This window comes from Sorex fumeus, unplaced genomic scaffold (assembly GCF_029834395.1).
Source record: "Sorex fumeus unplaced genomic scaffold, SorFum_2.1 ptg000042l, whole genome shotgun sequence".
Taxonomy (NCBI): domain Eukaryota; kingdom Metazoa; phylum Chordata; class Mammalia; order Eulipotyphla; family Soricidae; genus Sorex; species Sorex fumeus.
In genome coordinates this window covers 7,867,739-7,883,951 of record NW_026606099.1, presented here as the reverse complement: position 1 = coordinate 7,883,951, position 16,213 = coordinate 7,867,739, and the positions used below count along the sequence as shown (strand labels likewise).

General features: G+C 60.3%; 1 protein-coding gene across 1 annotated transcript; it reads right to left on the bottom strand.

The window, feature by feature from the left end:
• Positions 1-3,353: 3,353 nt before the first annotated feature.
• ACVRL1 (activin A receptor like type 1) lies at positions 3,354-13,894 on the bottom strand. The gene is made up of 9 exons (XM_056119944.1): positions 13,806-13,894; positions 13,027-13,278; positions 12,687-12,895; positions 12,365-12,464; positions 11,359-11,505; positions 10,808-11,083; positions 9,386-9,583; positions 4,994-5,124; positions 3,354-3,659 (listed from the first exon to the last, which is right to left on the bottom strand). The coding sequence occupies exons 1-9, from the start codon at positions 13,867-13,869 to the stop codon at positions 3,525-3,527; spliced, it is 1,512 nt and encodes a 503-aa protein (XP_055975919.1). The 5' UTR covers positions 13,870-13,894; the 3' UTR covers positions 3,354-3,524.
• Positions 13,895-16,213: the final 2,319 nt, after the last annotated feature.

Genomic DNA, 16,213 nt, shown 5'->3' with positions numbered 1-16,213 from the left:
ACCCGGAGAGCTGCTGGCGTGGTGAGCACCAGAGCCTCCCCGGGAGCCTGCACCCCCGCCCCTGGCCCCTGCCGCCGCACCCCTAGGGCTGGCTGGGGCTTGCACCTTTGCCTTGCTTTGCTCGTCCGTTTCGGTCTGGGGGTTGTGTGTGGGGCTTGACCCGGTGGTACCCAGAACACCCACACACCGCCCACCAAGCACATTCCTGGCCCTTCTCACTCTAGCCAGACCCTGTGCCGTGGGCTGGAGAGAGGCCGCGGAGGAGGCCCAGTGATGAAGGCTGACACAGTGCACACGGCTGGGAGGGCAGAGGAGGCTCTTGGGGCCCCCCCACACCCAGGCACCACCTTCCTTCACCCCATGGGCACCCGTACAGACACCCCTCAGGGAGGGCCTCACCCAACACAAGCTCTTGCCTCACTGTGCCCAGGGGTGGGGTGTCCCCCGCAAGGCAGGCAGGGTTCCTGGGCTCTCCCAGAGGCAAGGCCCCCCCAAACCTGGGCTGGCGATGAGACAGAGCTTGTCCCCGATGGTCAGGCCGCTGTCCTCTCATTTCTGCAATCTCCCTGCAGTCCTGGGGGGGCCTTCAGGGTGGAGATGGAAGGATGGGGGTGCAGGCGCAGGGGGCGGTGGAGGTGGTGGGTGAGGACTGCCTGGCCGGATGTTCTAATTCCAGGAAGCGGGAGCGAGGAGCTCTTTGGGCGCAGTTCGCGTGTCTGGTGAGGCCAGGATGCCGGGATTTAGGAGCTGGGGAGGGCCATGGCCTAAGGACTTGGGGTACCATTCCAGCAGCCCTCGCTGGGCCTCTGAGGTGCTAGACTGGGCTCCTTGGCCTTGGTGCTTTCTCGCCTGCTGCTCTCCGGCCTCAGCTTTCTGCAAGCACGGAGGGGCTCTCTGGGCCCCTGGGACCATGTTCTGCTCCCACTCGGAGGCTGAGCACTGCCGCCAGGCAGGGTGGGACCCCCTTCCAGAGGCCACCAAACAGGGCAGCCAGGTCCCAGCAGGCCTGAGGCACTGTGTGAGGCCACAGAAAGGACCTCTCTCTCTCTCTCCGTGTGGGTTTCGGGGGACAATCCCTGCAAAACCAACGCTGCTAGAAGCACACGCAAGGGGGCGCCCCGGGCGGCGAGAGGCCTTGGGGGTCCCCCCTGGCAGCCCTGCCAGGAGGCGGCTGCTACGCAGCATTTTGACCAGCAGAGGGCGGTGTGACCGCCTTGCGCAGTCATCTGGCTGCTCCCGGCCCAGGGTGGGAACCCAGATTTTAGGTCGCAGGGAACCGAGGGGTTCTGAGCGCCAGGCGGGCAGAAACTGTGGCTTGTCGCTTAAGGGCGAAATCGCGGCATGACATTCTGCAGCCCTCTCCCAGTAAGGCTCCGCAGCAGATCCAGGTTCATTGAGGACCTACAGTGAGCCAAGCATGTGCTGACCGCTTCTGCGAGCACTTGGACCTGAGAATCGCTTCCTCCCCGGAGCCAGCGCCCTGCAGCCTCATGCAGGCTGCTCTCCCGGGGGTCTGCTATGCCTGCCACTCCGGCCTCCGCCTCAGCCTTCTCCTCCCCGAGACTGTCCAGTGTGTGTGGGGGGGGGGGGGGGGCCCTGCTGCCTTCCCACGTTTGCCTGGGCCCTCTCCAAAGGAGACAATTGTCCCAAATCCAGTACTTTCTCCAGCAGCAGCTCCGACTCCGGCAGATAGGAGCAGATGTGACAGGCCACGGCACCCGGGCCTGACGATGGGGACCGAAGGACTGCAGTCTCTTTTACCCGGCTTCACTTCCGGGCTGCCTCTTACACAATGCTGGGAATCAGACCTGGGGGGGCTGCAGGAGAGGGCTAAGGGAATGTTCAAGAAACTCCAACTGGCGTCATTTACAGCTAAGGGCTGGAATAGGGTTGAGGGGGGCATTGCCTCCTCCTCTCCCGCAGGACTGGGTGGGGGACCCTCACTCACTCTTGTCCCAAGAGTTGAGAGCCACAGGTCAGGATTTCCAAAGCTTGGGGATGTTCTTTTGCCGAATTGAGCTCCTAGTGGCCCCACCAATCCCCAGGACTTGATCTCCAGCCCACCTCATCCCACCCCACCCCACAGGGGACCCTCTGATCGCTGAATCTACATGTCCGACATTTCCAAACACTCATCCTGCCTGTTTCCACACTAATAGGCTGCAACTAAATTTTTTTGTTTTTTGTTTTTTTTGCTTTTTTTGGGGGTGGTCACACCCGGCAATGCACAGGGGTTACTCCTGGCTCTGCACTCAGAAATCACTCCTAGCAGTGCTCAGGGGACCCTATGGGATGCTGGGAATCGAACCCGGGTCGGCCGCATGCAAGGCAAACGTCCCACCCGTTGTGCTATGGCTCCAGCCCCGCAACTAGATTTCTTCTGAGCCTGAGAGGTCCTGCAAGAAGCCCCCCTCAGTCCTCCTCAACTCTAGGGCGGAGAAGGCCAAGCCACAGAACCGGTTCGTGGCTGGCTTGTGGGCCAGGAATGCCAAGGCCAACTCCTCCTGCAGGCTGGCCCCGGAATGGGCCTGTAGAACGAGACTACCCCTGGCCTCTGACAGAGTTATTTTCAAATCTCCATCTTGAGGCCAGGCGCCAAGGGCTGGGGCATGAGGAACAGAAGAAACGAGGATGACTCAGCTCCAAACCAGGCTGAACTTTCAGACCACTGGAGCTCAGGAGGAGATGAGGGCCAACCTTTCGACACAGGTCCCGGGACTATGAAGGCCGCGTTCTTCTCTCATAAAGCCAACACCCAGGGCCCAGCCCAAGTTTCCACCTCAGTGCTGGCTCCGTGGTCGTCTCTGTCTCCTGTTGTTCTAAGTCTGGCTCTTACCCCTCTCTCCACTGGCCCCAACCCTCCCTCCTCCAGCAGGCCCCTTGGGGTTAGTAGGTCAGTGAGCATGGGGGGACTTGGGTAGGATCAGGTCCCAGCTCTGCCGGACAGCTGGCATTCAGCTAGTAGGACTCTTGTGAGGGAGAGAGAGAGAGAGAGAGAGAGAGAGAGGAGAGAGAAACGGAGCTACGTGAGGAGCCCTGGAGTCTGGAGCCAGGCGCTGAGACAGGCCAGGGCAGGGTGTCTGCAAGGCCTGGCCCCGTGCTGCTGGCCCGGTGGTTCTGGCAGGACCCGGGGACTCTCCCAGGGCAGGGGGTAAAATGCAGACCTGGGCGGGGGCTCAGGACTGGATTCCCGGCCAGGCCCGGCTGGCTCAAGGGCTTCTTCGGCATCTAGCCCTGGGGTTGGTGGGGGCAGGGGACACCGCGGCGGGGTGGGGGTGGGGTGGGGAGGGAGCCCGGCGTCAAGGAGCCTGCAGCAAACCAGACAGTGGAGATCAGGTTTCAGCCCAGCTGTATTTTCGGCTGGAGGGGCCTGGCGAGCTGGGCAGACCCGATGGACTGAGTCACCCCGGAGGGGCAGCCCTCCCCAGCACGCACACTCGCGTCCCCTCGCCACAGACGGGCCCCCAGGTCGCCCAGTTGTTCCCACCCGACGCAGGCAGAGGGGCCCAGGTGCAGGCTCCGGGCTAGTGAATCCCTTTGGGCTTCTGCAGACTGTGGCTGAGCTTCTGCAGGGTCTTCTTGACGCGCAGGGCCGTGAGGCGGGCCGAGGGGTTCGGGTACCAGCACTCCCGCATCATCTGAGCCAGGCCCGACAGCACCTGGGATGGCAGGAAAGGGGCCGGGAAGAGGAAGCAGATGTGGTCAGGAAGCCTGGGGAAGGGAAGACCGGCCGGCAGGCAGGGTGGCCGGCCGGTCACGGAACGCACGCAGGAAGGAGGGAGGAAAGGAGCGCGGAGGCTGGAGAAGAGGGAAGAGGCAAGGCAGGATTGGAGGACGGGAACGTGGCGGTCGGCAAGGATGAGGCAGGAAGAGAGTGGGTGAGAAGGGCTGGACAGGGGGGTGGAGGTCACTCGGGGACCCAGGGCACACAGACCCTTGTCGCGACTGGGAACTGACTTAGCCCTGGGGTGTCCACAGTCTCAGCCTCACTGTCCAGCAATCCCATCCCTCCTCCGGCACAGCCTGGGCCAGGAGACGGTGGGGGGGGGGGGTGTGTGTGAAACGCTGGTGGGCACGGCACTGAGGCTGTGTGTTCAGGGAGGGGCCACCCCAGGAACTCGGGGGTCCTCGCCTTAGCCAGCCCCGCCTCGGCCTCAGATTTTGGTTCTGCCTCCCATTAGGAGACAGGGGGTGAGTGCAGGGAGCTCGGAGCGTTGGGTGAGGGGAGCCCCTGTGTGGCCTGCGCGCTGTGCAGGACAAATGGGCCCAGAGGCACCTATGCACACACCTGGGCGCACACACACCTGTACAGACGTCTGTGCATACATCTGTGGATATGTCCGTGCACCAACCTATGCACACATGCGTATCTGCATCTTTTCACTGCCTGTGCTTTCACGTGCGCACATAACCTTTGCAAACACCTGTGTGGACACCTGTACATACGCCTGTTCACATCCCTGTGTCTAGTCCTGCTCCCACCCCTGTGCGTATACCTGTGTGTACGCCTGTGCGCACGTTGTTCTCCTCACTGTCCTCTGAGCACCTGTGTGCCAGTCCCACAGCCGGCCACCAGGTTCTCAAGGGCAGCACAAGAACGGGATGTACGGACATGTGTGTCCATGGTGACCGGGAATCTGTCCCCGTGCCGCCATACAGGGCACGCCTACATGCTCATCCACACGTCTGTGTACATCTTACATAAATATGTGGAGTGTTTTGAGACCAAAGGGGGGAAAAAAACCAGCAAATAAGCAGCAGCAACAACAACAAGCACAGAATAACAGGAAGTGCAGCGAGGGGGTGAGGGGGGAGGCACAGGGGTCCCTAGGGGCCCCCAGGTCAGGGCCTGGAAAGGACGCTCAGAGAGGCAGCTCAGACTCCATCTGCCAAATCTATCCCAGACGAAGCAAAACCACCTCCCCCGAGTCTTCAATTCCCAGGCCCTGGCCCGCTACTAACCCCCCCCCCCAGCCCCCCGTGGAGGGCTCACCGGGTCTGCAGCCAGCCGGTTGGGGATGGTGGGGGTCTGCTGGTCGACACACACCACCTTCTTCATGTCCTCGAAGCTGGGGTCATTGGGCACGGCGTCATAGAAGGGAGGGCGGTAGTCCTCCACGATGCCTGGGAGGGCCGGAAGGATAAACACTAGGACCCTGAGTGGTGACCAGTCCCCAAAGAAGGCTCAGCTCCCCCAGTGAGGGCCCCTGCATCCAGGGGCTGGGAGACAGAGACCTGCAGGCCACCCCTGAGAGGGCCACAGGCATGTCACAAGCACATCACCAATGATGCATTGCACTGACTGCGTGCCAGGCCTGGGGCAGAAACAACTTCCTGGCATCTCTACCCCTGAGTGTGGCTCTAACTCCATCTGCATCTCACCGTTAGTGCTTGGGGAAAAGCCCAAAGCCAGGCCCCTGGCACAGAGGGCAACGGGAACCGTGAGGCCCGCATGACCCCGCCCGGGCTCCGAGGTGACATCTGCTCCCAGCCTGTCGGCAGCTGCTGCCACCCAGGCCGGGGGCTGTTCCCCAGCCCAGTTCTCACGGTGGCCCCGTACTCCCGGGTGCCAGGCCCTGCTGTGAGTGTGGAGTGCAGAATCTTCACAACTCGAGGACCTCAGAGATACTCGGGGTGCTGCTCCCTGGACAGTGACACGAAGGCCATAGAGGGGAAGAGACGTCGCTGAGATGACTCAGGCTGAGTAAGGACAGAGCCAGAATTTAAGTCCGGAACGTTTGACCAGAGTCTATGCTCACCTCTCAGCTCAGGGTGTGGAATAAGAAGCAGCAAAAGACACCCCGAAAAAAGGGGCTTTCCGGGGCTGGAGCAAGAGCACAGCGGGTAGGGCGTTTGCCTTGCACGTGGCCAACCTGGGTTCGATTCCCAACATCCCATATGGTCCCCTGAGCACCGCCAGGAGTAACTCCTGAGTGCAGAGCCAGGAGTCACCCCTGAGCATCGCCGGGTGTGACCCAAAAAGCAAAAAAAAGGGGGGGCTTTCCGGGGCTGGAGAGATAGCACAGCAGGTAGGGCGTTTGCCTTGACGCGGCCGACCCGGGTTCGATTCCTAGCATCCCATATGGTTCCCTAAACACCGCCAGGGGTAATTCCTGAGTGCAGAGCCAGGAGTAACCCCTGAGCATCGCCGGGTGTGACCCAAAAAGCAAAAAAACGGGGGGGCTTTCCGGGGCTGGAGAGATAGCACAGCAGGTAGGGCGTTTGCCTTGACGCGGTCGACCCGGGTTCGATTCCCAGCTTCCCATATGGTCCCCTAAACACCGCCAGGGGTAATTCCTGAGCACAGAGCCAGGAGTAACTCCTGTGCATTGCCGGGTATGACCCAAAAAGCAAAAAAAAAAAAAAAAAGGGGGGGGGCTTTCCGGTGCTGGAGAGATAGCACAGCGGGTAAGGCGTTTGCCTTGCACGTGGCAGACCTGGGTTCGATTCCCAGTGCAGCGAGGGGGAGGCAGCTCAGACTCCATCTGTGCACTCACCAGTTCGATCCCATATGGTCCCCTGAGCATCGCCAGGAGTAACTTCTGAGTGCAGAGCCAGGAGGAACCCCTGTGCATCACCGGGCGTGACCCAAAAAAAAGCAAAAACAAAAGAAAAGGCGGGGGAGGCTTTCCTCCTGGGTCCAAGTTGCCTCCTTTCCGGGGCCCCCAGAGCAGTCAGCAGCCCTGGCCCACGTCACCCTCCGTGGGTCCTCTGGAAAGGAGGCGCAGGGAGCTGCAAACGGCCAGGCTCAGGAAAAGTGCCCCTGGCCACGGCCAGGCTGTCCGAGCTCCGAGGAGCCTGCGCCAGCTGCTGTCCCGGTGGCGGCCTTCCAGGCCGTCGCTGTGCCGCTCACGCCCTAATCAGCACTGTACAGAGGCCCGAGTGTGTCTAATGGGCCTTTAATCAGGGCCGGGGCTGACACCAGATTACAGTGTTTATAATGCGTCGCAGATCTGTGTGGGGCTGTGCGCTTCCCTCCGCCCCAGGAGTCCGCCCGGCCTTCCTCCAGGCCTGAAGCCTGGCCCGGGGGCTCATGGCTTCCAGGTACCAGACCAACACTGTGTCCCGATGGACGTGGCCTCCAGCCCACCGAGACTGGGAAAAAAAAAATCACTCTGTGTCCCTCTGGAAATCTACCTTCTTTAAGCGAAGAAACAGAAAGTGTCCCCCTACCCCTACTCCAACCCACTCGCAGCCCCTAGGGTTACTACTGCCCGCCTGGATCATTCCAGAACCCCTCAGGGACCCAGGGCCACCCACTTTGGGAAATATTGCTCTAGGACCAATTCCACTAAACGCCACCTGCAGACGGTGCATGACTCTGAGCCTCAGGGCGTCCCCCAGAGGGACAGGGGTGGGGGTGGGGGTGGGGGGCATCACTGAAAGCAAATGAAGCCTTGTCTGGGGCAGGACCTGCTCCCCCCACTTCCGGTGCACAGCGAACACTCTCTGAGGGTTGAGGCTGAGTTCTGAAAACCCCTCCTTGGACAATCTCCACAGGCTGGCAAGACCCTGCACCCCGTCCAGTGACCGCCCACCAGCCACCCACCCCAGGGCTGGACAGGCACCTGCTACAGCCGAGAGGTCCAGCCGCGGCTCTCAGCACTTCCCAGACTGAGTCCTTGTGGCACCCACAGAAACAAGGAGCAAAAAGCAGATAGCACAGGTACCATCGGGTCACGCGTTTTTGTGAACAAGGAACCAACCATCGGGACAAGGACACCGGGCTTCAGTCTCTGACTGCGTCTAGCCACTGTAATCCTGTTCCCCGGTGCTCCTCGTCTGTACCACAGGGATGAAAAGCACTCCAAGGACTGCATTTTTTTTTTTTTTTTTTTTTTTTTTGCTTTTTGGGTCACACCTGGCGATGCACAGAGGTTACTCCTGGCTCTGCACTCAGGAGTTACTCCTGGCGGTGCTCGGGGGACCATATGGGATGCTGGGGATCGAACCCGGGTCGGCCGCGTGCAAGGCAAACGCCCTACCCGCTGTGTTATCTCTCCAGCCCCATCGTATGGGTCATTCTAAGCGGAGCCAAAGGTTCAAACACGGGCACGTAAATCATGCACGCAGACACTGAGCTCCCTCTGGTCCTGCAAGTAGCTGTAATAATGTTTCACGCGAGTGGGCTGGAAAGATAGCTCAAAGGGCCAGATTAAAGTCCCTGGCCCCATCTGTCCCTCGAACTCCACTGAGAAGAGTCTGAGCACCACAAGGCATAGCCCAAGAGCAAAATGAAAGCACAAAAAAGTACACATAATTGGCACTCCTACTTAGTGAACTCTGGAGCATGTGTGACATACTTCCTTGGAGTTTCTTTGCTATGAGAAACCATTCCTTCTTATTTTACAAATAAGTAGTGAAGTGAGGCAGAGAGAGGTTAGGTCATCACGGGCAGCGTAGAGTCAGGAACCAAACCTAGCTAGTCAGTGTCTCAGTCCCAGGCCCGACTCTGATCGACTAAATGATACCACATCCTGCCAACACAGGGCGCTTCAAGAAAGTCACGTTATGTATAGGGGCTAAGAGATAAAATAAGGGTTATGATGCTTGTCGTGTTTACGGATGACCCTGGTTCAGCTCCTGGCATGTATATGGTCACCTAAGCCCCATTGGGAGTAGAGAGCTGGTAGTGACCCTTGAGCACAGAACTGGAGTAGCCCCAGGCCACCAAGGTATGACGCCACAATCCCTCTCCCCAAAAAATATATGTATATAGTACGACATCTAGAACATTCTCGTTGGGTTGGGTTTTGAACCACACCCAGCCCATGCTCAGGCCTACTCCTTAGCTTACTCCTTGCATTGAGGTCATTCCTGGTGTGCTCAGGAGACCATCTGGTACCAGGGATTGAACTCGGGCCTCCCACATGCGAATCATACGCTCCAATCTGCTGAGCTAGCCCTCCAGGCCTGGCACATTTTTAAATTCAAGTGCTAGCTGCCACTCATATGCGTGTGGGGGGTTGGAGTGATAGCACAGCAGGGAGGGCGTTTGCCTTGCACGTGGCTGACCCGGGTTCGATTCCCAACATCCCATATGGTCCCCTGAGCACCGCCAGGAGTCATTCCTGAGTGCAGAGCCAGGAATGACCCTTGTGCACCACCAGGTGTGACCCAAAAAGCAAATAAATAAATAAATAAATAAAATAATATGCGTGTGGTCATTTATCCAAGATTTCTAGAATCACAGATTCGGATGAACCTTAAAAATGTCACTCAGCTGAACTCAGCTGGTAATTGATCATTAAAAGAGACCAACAGGTCAGACCACCAGCTTCTCAGCCCATGACACAAGCAGTGGCAGGAAATTCCCGTTCCCCATCCTTACACACAGCCACCGGCCCCGTCCTCTTCCCCAACCCTCTGCAGAGTGAGTCCTCACCGTTGACAATGGTCCGCCGGGCGATCTCCCATAGCACCAGGCCAAAGGCCCAGATGTCGGTCCACTTGTAGGACTCAAAGCAGTCAGTGCGGATCTGCTCGTCCAGCACCTCAGGGGCCATGTACCGCTTGGTGCCCACTCGAGGGTTGTTGCCGATGTCCAGGTAATCGCTACTCTGCGAGTGCATCACAGCCAGGCCTGTGGACACCAGGCCTGTCACGTCTGCCCACAGACAGATGGGGAGGTGGGGGTCCAAGGCTGGGGTTTAGAGTGGGACAGAGAGTGGGCAGGCCTTCCTTGGGGACAGCTGTGGGGCAGCTGCTGGCCTGACACTGGGACTGGAAAGCACCTTCTTCTTCCCGAGAGCCCTGCGACCCGTGAGTGGGCAGGGCCAGCCCTCACAGACCAGACCCCAAGTTCTGGTGAGGCGGGGACATGTGCTCTGAGACAGCTTAGATGAGGACCCAGGCTGTCTCTGCTTCTTCCAAGGGGCTGGTGCCATCGGAGGAGTTGGGGGCTTGAAAAGGGGTGCTGATACAACTCATGCGGTGAAGTACGTTTGAAAGCAAGTCTCTAGGGACTGGAGCAATAGCACAGTGGGTAGGGCGTTTGCCTGGCACACGGCCGACTCAGGTTCGAGTCCCAGCATCCCATATGGTCCCCCGAGCACCACCAGGAGTGATTCCTGAGTGTATGAACCAGGAGTAACTCCTGTGCTTTGCCGGGTGTGACCAAAAAAGCAAAAAAAAAAAAAAAAAGAGGGGCTGGAGTGATAGCACAGCTGGTAGGGCGTTTGCCTTGCACATAGAACCGACCCGAGTTTGATTCCCAGCATCCCATATGGTCCCCTGAGGGGCTGGAGCAATAGCACAGCGGGTAGGGCGTTTGCCTTGCACGCGGCCGACCCAGGATCGATTCCCAGCATCCCATATGGTCCCCTGAGCACCGCCAGGAGTAACTCCTGAGTGCAGAGCCAGGAGTAACCCCTGTGCATCACCGGGTGTGACCCAAAAAGCAAAAAAACAAAACAAAACAAAAAAAAACCCCAAAAACATATGGTCCCCTGAGCACAGCTAGGGGTAATTCCTGAATGCAGAGCCAGGAGTAATCCCTGTGCATCCCGGGTGTGACCCCAAAAAAGCAAAAAAAAATTTAAAAATTAAAAGAAAAAGAAAGCAAGTCTCTACAGCAGTCTGCAGGCACCCAAAGTCAGAGAACCAAGGACAAGTGCGCTGGAACTCCCGCCCCTAACTCCAGAAGATGCGCCCAGGCCACGCCCACCGGCCAATGAGAACGGCCCGCGCCCACCCTCCGGCCAAACAGCCTCGGGTCCGCCCTTCAGTCCCCGCCCACTGCGAAGGACACGCCCCCTGTGCCACCCGGGGATCCCGCCGGCACCTGCCTCTACCCCGCGCCGCTCACCCAAGTCGGCGATGCAACACTGCAGGTTGCTCTTGACCAGGACGTTGCGGCTCTTGAGGTCGCGGTGGGCGATCGCTGGCTTGCCCTGGGTACCAAAGATCTCCACGTGCAGGTGCGCCAGGCCGCAGGCCGCGGACACCGCCAGCCTCAGGGCCAGCTGGGGCTCCAGCGTCTGCCTTTGCAGAAAGTCGTAGAGGGATCCGTGCTCGTGGTAGTGCGTGATGAGCCAAAGCTGCGTGCTGGAGTTGCGGGAGGTCATGTCCGAGGCGATGAAGCCTGGGGACAGCGGGGTCCGTGGGCTCGGACAAAGGGCTTGGAATCAGGGGGGGTTGAACTGACTTGGGAACGGGGTGCGGCCAGACAGCAGACTGGGCCAGGGACAGCGGCTCAGGATGAGGGTCAGTAGGGCTTAATCGGAGAGAGAGCGGGGAGGAAGGGGCCCCGGGGGCTGGTGGGGCGCCCCTCAGGATGAGTCGCTCTGGATTGACCCCAGAGACCAGGGATCCAGCCCTGGTATCACACAGCCCTCTCCCTCAGCCCTTTGTGCTTGCCTAGGATGTTGTCGTGTCTCAGCAACACCGTGTTGTAGATCTCTGTCTCCCGGAACCAGGACTGCTCATCCCTCGAGGAGAAGATCTTGACGGCCACACTCTCGCCGTGCCAGAGCCCACGCCACACCTCCCCGTAGCGGCCCTTGCCTGATCCAGGGACAGAGCGGAGGGTCACACCCAAGCCAGGACACAGATCCCCCCCAGGAGAACTCCCTATCTTTTTTTTTTTTTTTTTTGCTTTTTTGGGTCACACCCGGCAATGCACAGGAGTTACTCCTGGTTCATACACTCAGGAATCACTCCTGGCGGTGCTCGGGGGACCATATGGGATGCCCGGGTCGGCCATGTGCAAGGCAAACGCCCTCCCTGCTGTGCTATCGCTCCAGCCCCTCTGTCTCTCTTTTTTTTTTTTTTTAAACTTTTTATTAGTGAAGCACTATGAGGTACAGTGGTAGACTTAAAACTTTTTGTGCTTGGGTTTCAGTTTTACAATGATCAAGTACCCATCCCTCCACCAGTGCCCATTCTCCACCACCACCAATCCCAGTATCTCTCCCACCCCCCATCACCCCCATCCCACCCCACCTCTGTGGCAGGGCATTCCCTTTTGTTCTCTCTCTCCTTTTGGGTATTGTGGTACGCAAAAGAGGCAATGGGTGGCAATCTTGTTTGGTCTATAGTCTACTTTCAGCATGCTTCTTCCATCCTGGGAGGATCCTCCCAACACCCTTTATTTGGTGCTCCCTTCTCTATCTGAGCTGCCTTTTCCCCTAGCGTGAGAGCCCCCCATCTTGACACTGAACCAACCCTCCTGCAGAACCCCCGATGCATCTATGGTAGACCCCAACCCACAGGCGGGCCACCCTCATCAGCTTGTCACTCACCCCAGCTCCTTGTCCATCTCAGACCCACGCCCTGCCCAGCCCTGTCCGCAAGTGACCCCAGAAGCCCTTTCTAGTTCCGGGGGACCCTGGGGCCCTGCTCCCCGGGGCTCAGCACAGCTCACCCACACATTCCACCAAGGCCACCTGCCGTGCCACTGTCCTCTGCACCAGGAAGGGGAGCCCCGAGCCACTGCCCGTGGTGCAGTCACTGTCCAGGAGATCCTGTGGGGACCCGGAAGCACTGAGAGGTGTCCCCACCCATCCCAGCCCCTTCTCCCTCTGCGGCCCGGGCCCCACACACAGAGAAGCCTCACACACGTGGCTCCCAACCCGGCCACTGTGTGCCCTTCTCAGCTGTCCCATCACCCGCATCCCCCGCTCCGGTCCTGTGGCCTCTGTCCCTCCCCACCTCCCCCCCGTGTCCGATCTCCCCCAGACCCATACCCCCAGCATGCTGTCCCCCTGCTCGGAGATCTTCAGGATGAGGCTGGACTCGCCCAACTCGCTGAGCAGGCCCCGCTGTTTCTCCTGCCTCCGCCGGATGTGCCACAGGCCCAGGGCACCCAGAGTCACCAACACCAACAAGGCCAGCACAGGGCCCAGGATCAGAGGCAGCTGGCCGTCAACCTCCTGGGGATCTGGAGTCTCGGTCGCTGAGGGAGACGAAGGGCGCTGGACCCAACCCCCACACACCCCCTGCCAGGGCTGGTCAGTTCCAGGGGCCTTCCTGGCCGGCCTGGGGAGAGCGGCAGGGACGGGTGCAGGGTGGGAGCCCCAGACTTACCCTCGAGCACCAGGGACACGTTGTGGTTGCAGAGGGGGCTGTAGCAGCAGTAGTGGTTGACGAACTGGGTGGGGCGGCCCCTGCACAGCTCCTGGTGCTGGTTGCCGCAGCCCCGGTGCTCCTGGGGCCGTCCGCCCTCCTCTCGCACCAGGATCACCGTGCACCAGGACCCCTGGCAGGTCGGCCCCCTGCAATGCGGGTTCTCACATGTGCATGTCACCATCTGGCCCCGAGAGGGCCTCGCTGGGTTGCCTGGGAGACATGCTGGGAGCTCAGCCGCTTTGTTTTGGGTTGGGGACCACACTCAGCGGTGCTCAGGGGTTAGTCCTGGTGGGCTTGGGGGACCAGACGGGATGCTGGGGATCAAAGCCAGGTCGCACCCTCCCCACTGCTATGAGTCCACCCCACAGTCCCTCCCCTCGAGCAGGCGGCCCAAGGTCTTGCCACGCAGCGCCATCCCTAAATCACCCTTCCCCAAGAGCCTTCCCCTCCCCCGCCCCCACGGAGACAGCTGAGACCCAGGCTGTCCCCTCCTGGAGAAGCCTCCCCCTCGGCCCTCAGTCCCGGCTCCGGATCTGAACCCACGGGCTGTCCCAGCTGTCCTACCGTGTCCTCCCTCTCTCTCTCCTCCTTCCCCCATCCCAGACAAGAGGACAGCACAGGAGGCTCGGGGGACAGCCCGGAGCTTGGTCTGGCTGAGCCAGAGTCCCACTCCCCTAGCAAGAGCTGAGCCCCGACGGCCCTCTCTGCACCCTGTGCCACCTGTGTCCGGTACTCACCCCTGCTCAGCCCCAAAGCCGTCAGCAGCAGCAGGAGGCCTCTCCGGGGGGGCTCCGAGCTCATGGTCCTGAGGGGGCAGGAGAGGGTGCGAGAGGTCTGTGGGATGCGATTTCCGTGCGGTTGTGCGGTTTCAGTCACTGCCCATGGGTCCCTTTCACCCAGAGGAAATCACTGGGACTTTTTTTTGGGGGGGGGGGCAGGGAGGCCTCCTCCCCACTCCGTGTCTGTCCTTGGGGCGGGGCCTGCAGGGGAAGTCCTGCTTCACTTCCCCAATGGAAACCGTCCTGTTAGGGTCAAGGGTGGGGAGCCAGGTTCGAGTGACCAAGAGCTTGGCCTCCCAAGCTCCCTGCAGTGGCCTCAAACTCGGGGCGCCCAGGACCTGGGGCTGGGGTGGACTGAGGCCTCAGCCCTCCTGCCCTCCACCCCTGTTTGCTGTCTGCCTCCTCCTGCCCCTTTCCGCCCAGCCTGCAGCCTGCCCACCCCTTGTCTCAGTGCCCGCCTGCCCCACCCCCAAACCCTGGCGGCCTCAAACATAAACAGGCTCCTGTCTGCACTTCCTGCCATTCAGGGTCCCGCCACGCTGGGAACAGGAATCAAGATTGTTTAGATTGGGGTCCAGATAGGACAGGCGGGAGTCACGCACAGCGGGTGCTTGGGACAGAGTCTCAGGGCAGGGGGTGGTGATGAGCACCGGAGGAGTCACCGGGGGCACCCATGGGACGAATTCTAGGGAGGCCCCTTGCGAATCGCAGAACTCCTTCTTTGAGGCAAGGTGGAGTTGACAGCTCAGGCGGTGGACGAGCCGGGTCCACTGTCAGGCAGGACTCAGTGGCAGTGCCTGGGGACATCTCCAGCCCTGAGCCAGGAGAGAGCCAGAGGGCGGGAGCAGGGGTCCGACGGGCTCAGGATCCTGATCCCATCACCCACACCAGGTGGCATTCCCACCACCTCTGGGCCCCAAAACACAAATAAACAAGGCTGAAGAGAAAGCTCAGAAGGACGGGACTGCACACTGTGATGATGCAGGTGGCCCGGGATTCAATCTCCAGGACTGCGTGGGTCCCCTGGGCAGCCCCCGTTGGAGGTCAATACCCCTCAGAACGAGTGAGGACCAAGCTAGCAACACACACCAGACTCTCGGAGCAGTGCTCCTTCTCCTCCAGCCCGGGCAGCCCAGTGGAAGCTGCCCCTTGGGGCCATTGTCCGGCCCTTCTTTCTCTTGGTAGCCCTGGGAAATGGCAGGGTGGGGCTATGCCCTGGGAAGGGAAGTGAAACTCGCTTAGATTGAATGTTTGACCTCCCAGGACCGGCGACGACGTGAAGGGTCATCACTCTGATCTATGCGTATCCACCCGAGCCAATCAGTGCTTCGAGACAGAGGGCTCGGGCCACAGCAAGGAGGACTCTCCGAGGGTGGCATCGGCTGGGGCGTGCCCGGGCCCAGCTATCCGGGCAGGGGTGGCTGGCACGAGGAAGGAGGGAGATGCTACGCTCACAGTCCAGGGATGGTTCCCACGAAGTCCACGATGGTGCCGCTGAGGGCAGGATGGCGGGGGGCAGGGAGTGAGGGTGTTCCATGGGCCTCTCGGGGGGTGGCAGCTCTGGCCTTCCTGCCTGGGCTTCCTCTGCCCCAGAGGCCCGGGGCCGGGGGAGGAAACAGGCCGGCAGCTGGAGCTGTGTCATAGCCTCCGCCCACCTCCTGCTCCTGCAGGCCAGCGCTGGGCAGTCGAACTGGCCCAGACCCTCCCCAGGAGTCTCAGGGCCGCGGGATTTGCCCTCTGGGGTGGGAACAGGAAAGTCACCCGAAGCAGCTCTCGCTTGCTCAAAGCGCCACGAAGACGGTTGGGCAAGAGGGGACAAGCGGGTGACAACGGGGAGGAGATCCTATGGCCTTCTGGCACCCCTGAGCTGGGTAAGGTGTAGGGCTCGTCTCGCACCTGTCTGACATCAGAATTCCCTAAAAGTAAAGTAAAGTAAAGGCCCTCCCGTTGTTCATCGATTTCCTCGAGCGGGCCCAGTAATGTCTCCATTGGAGACTTTGTTGTTACTGTGTCTGGCATATCGAATACTCTCGGTAGCTTGCCGGGCTCTCCGAGAGGGGCGGAGGAATCGAACTCGGGTCGGCCATGTTGGCTGTGTGCAAGGCAAACGCCCTACCGCTGTGCTATCGCTCCAGCCGCTGAAGCACACATTCTAGGACTGCGGGTAGGGCGCTTGCCTCGCAGGCGGCTGACCCAGGTTTGATGCCCCCCCCCCCAGCACCCCATATGAGTTTCAGCAGGAGGGATCCCTGGGCCAGGAGTTAGCCCTGACAGCCAGATGGGACCGCAAAACAAAGAAACAACAAAAGAAATACACATTCTAGGGCCCATACAAGGAGCTGAGGGTGCACATCCGGCACTCAGCA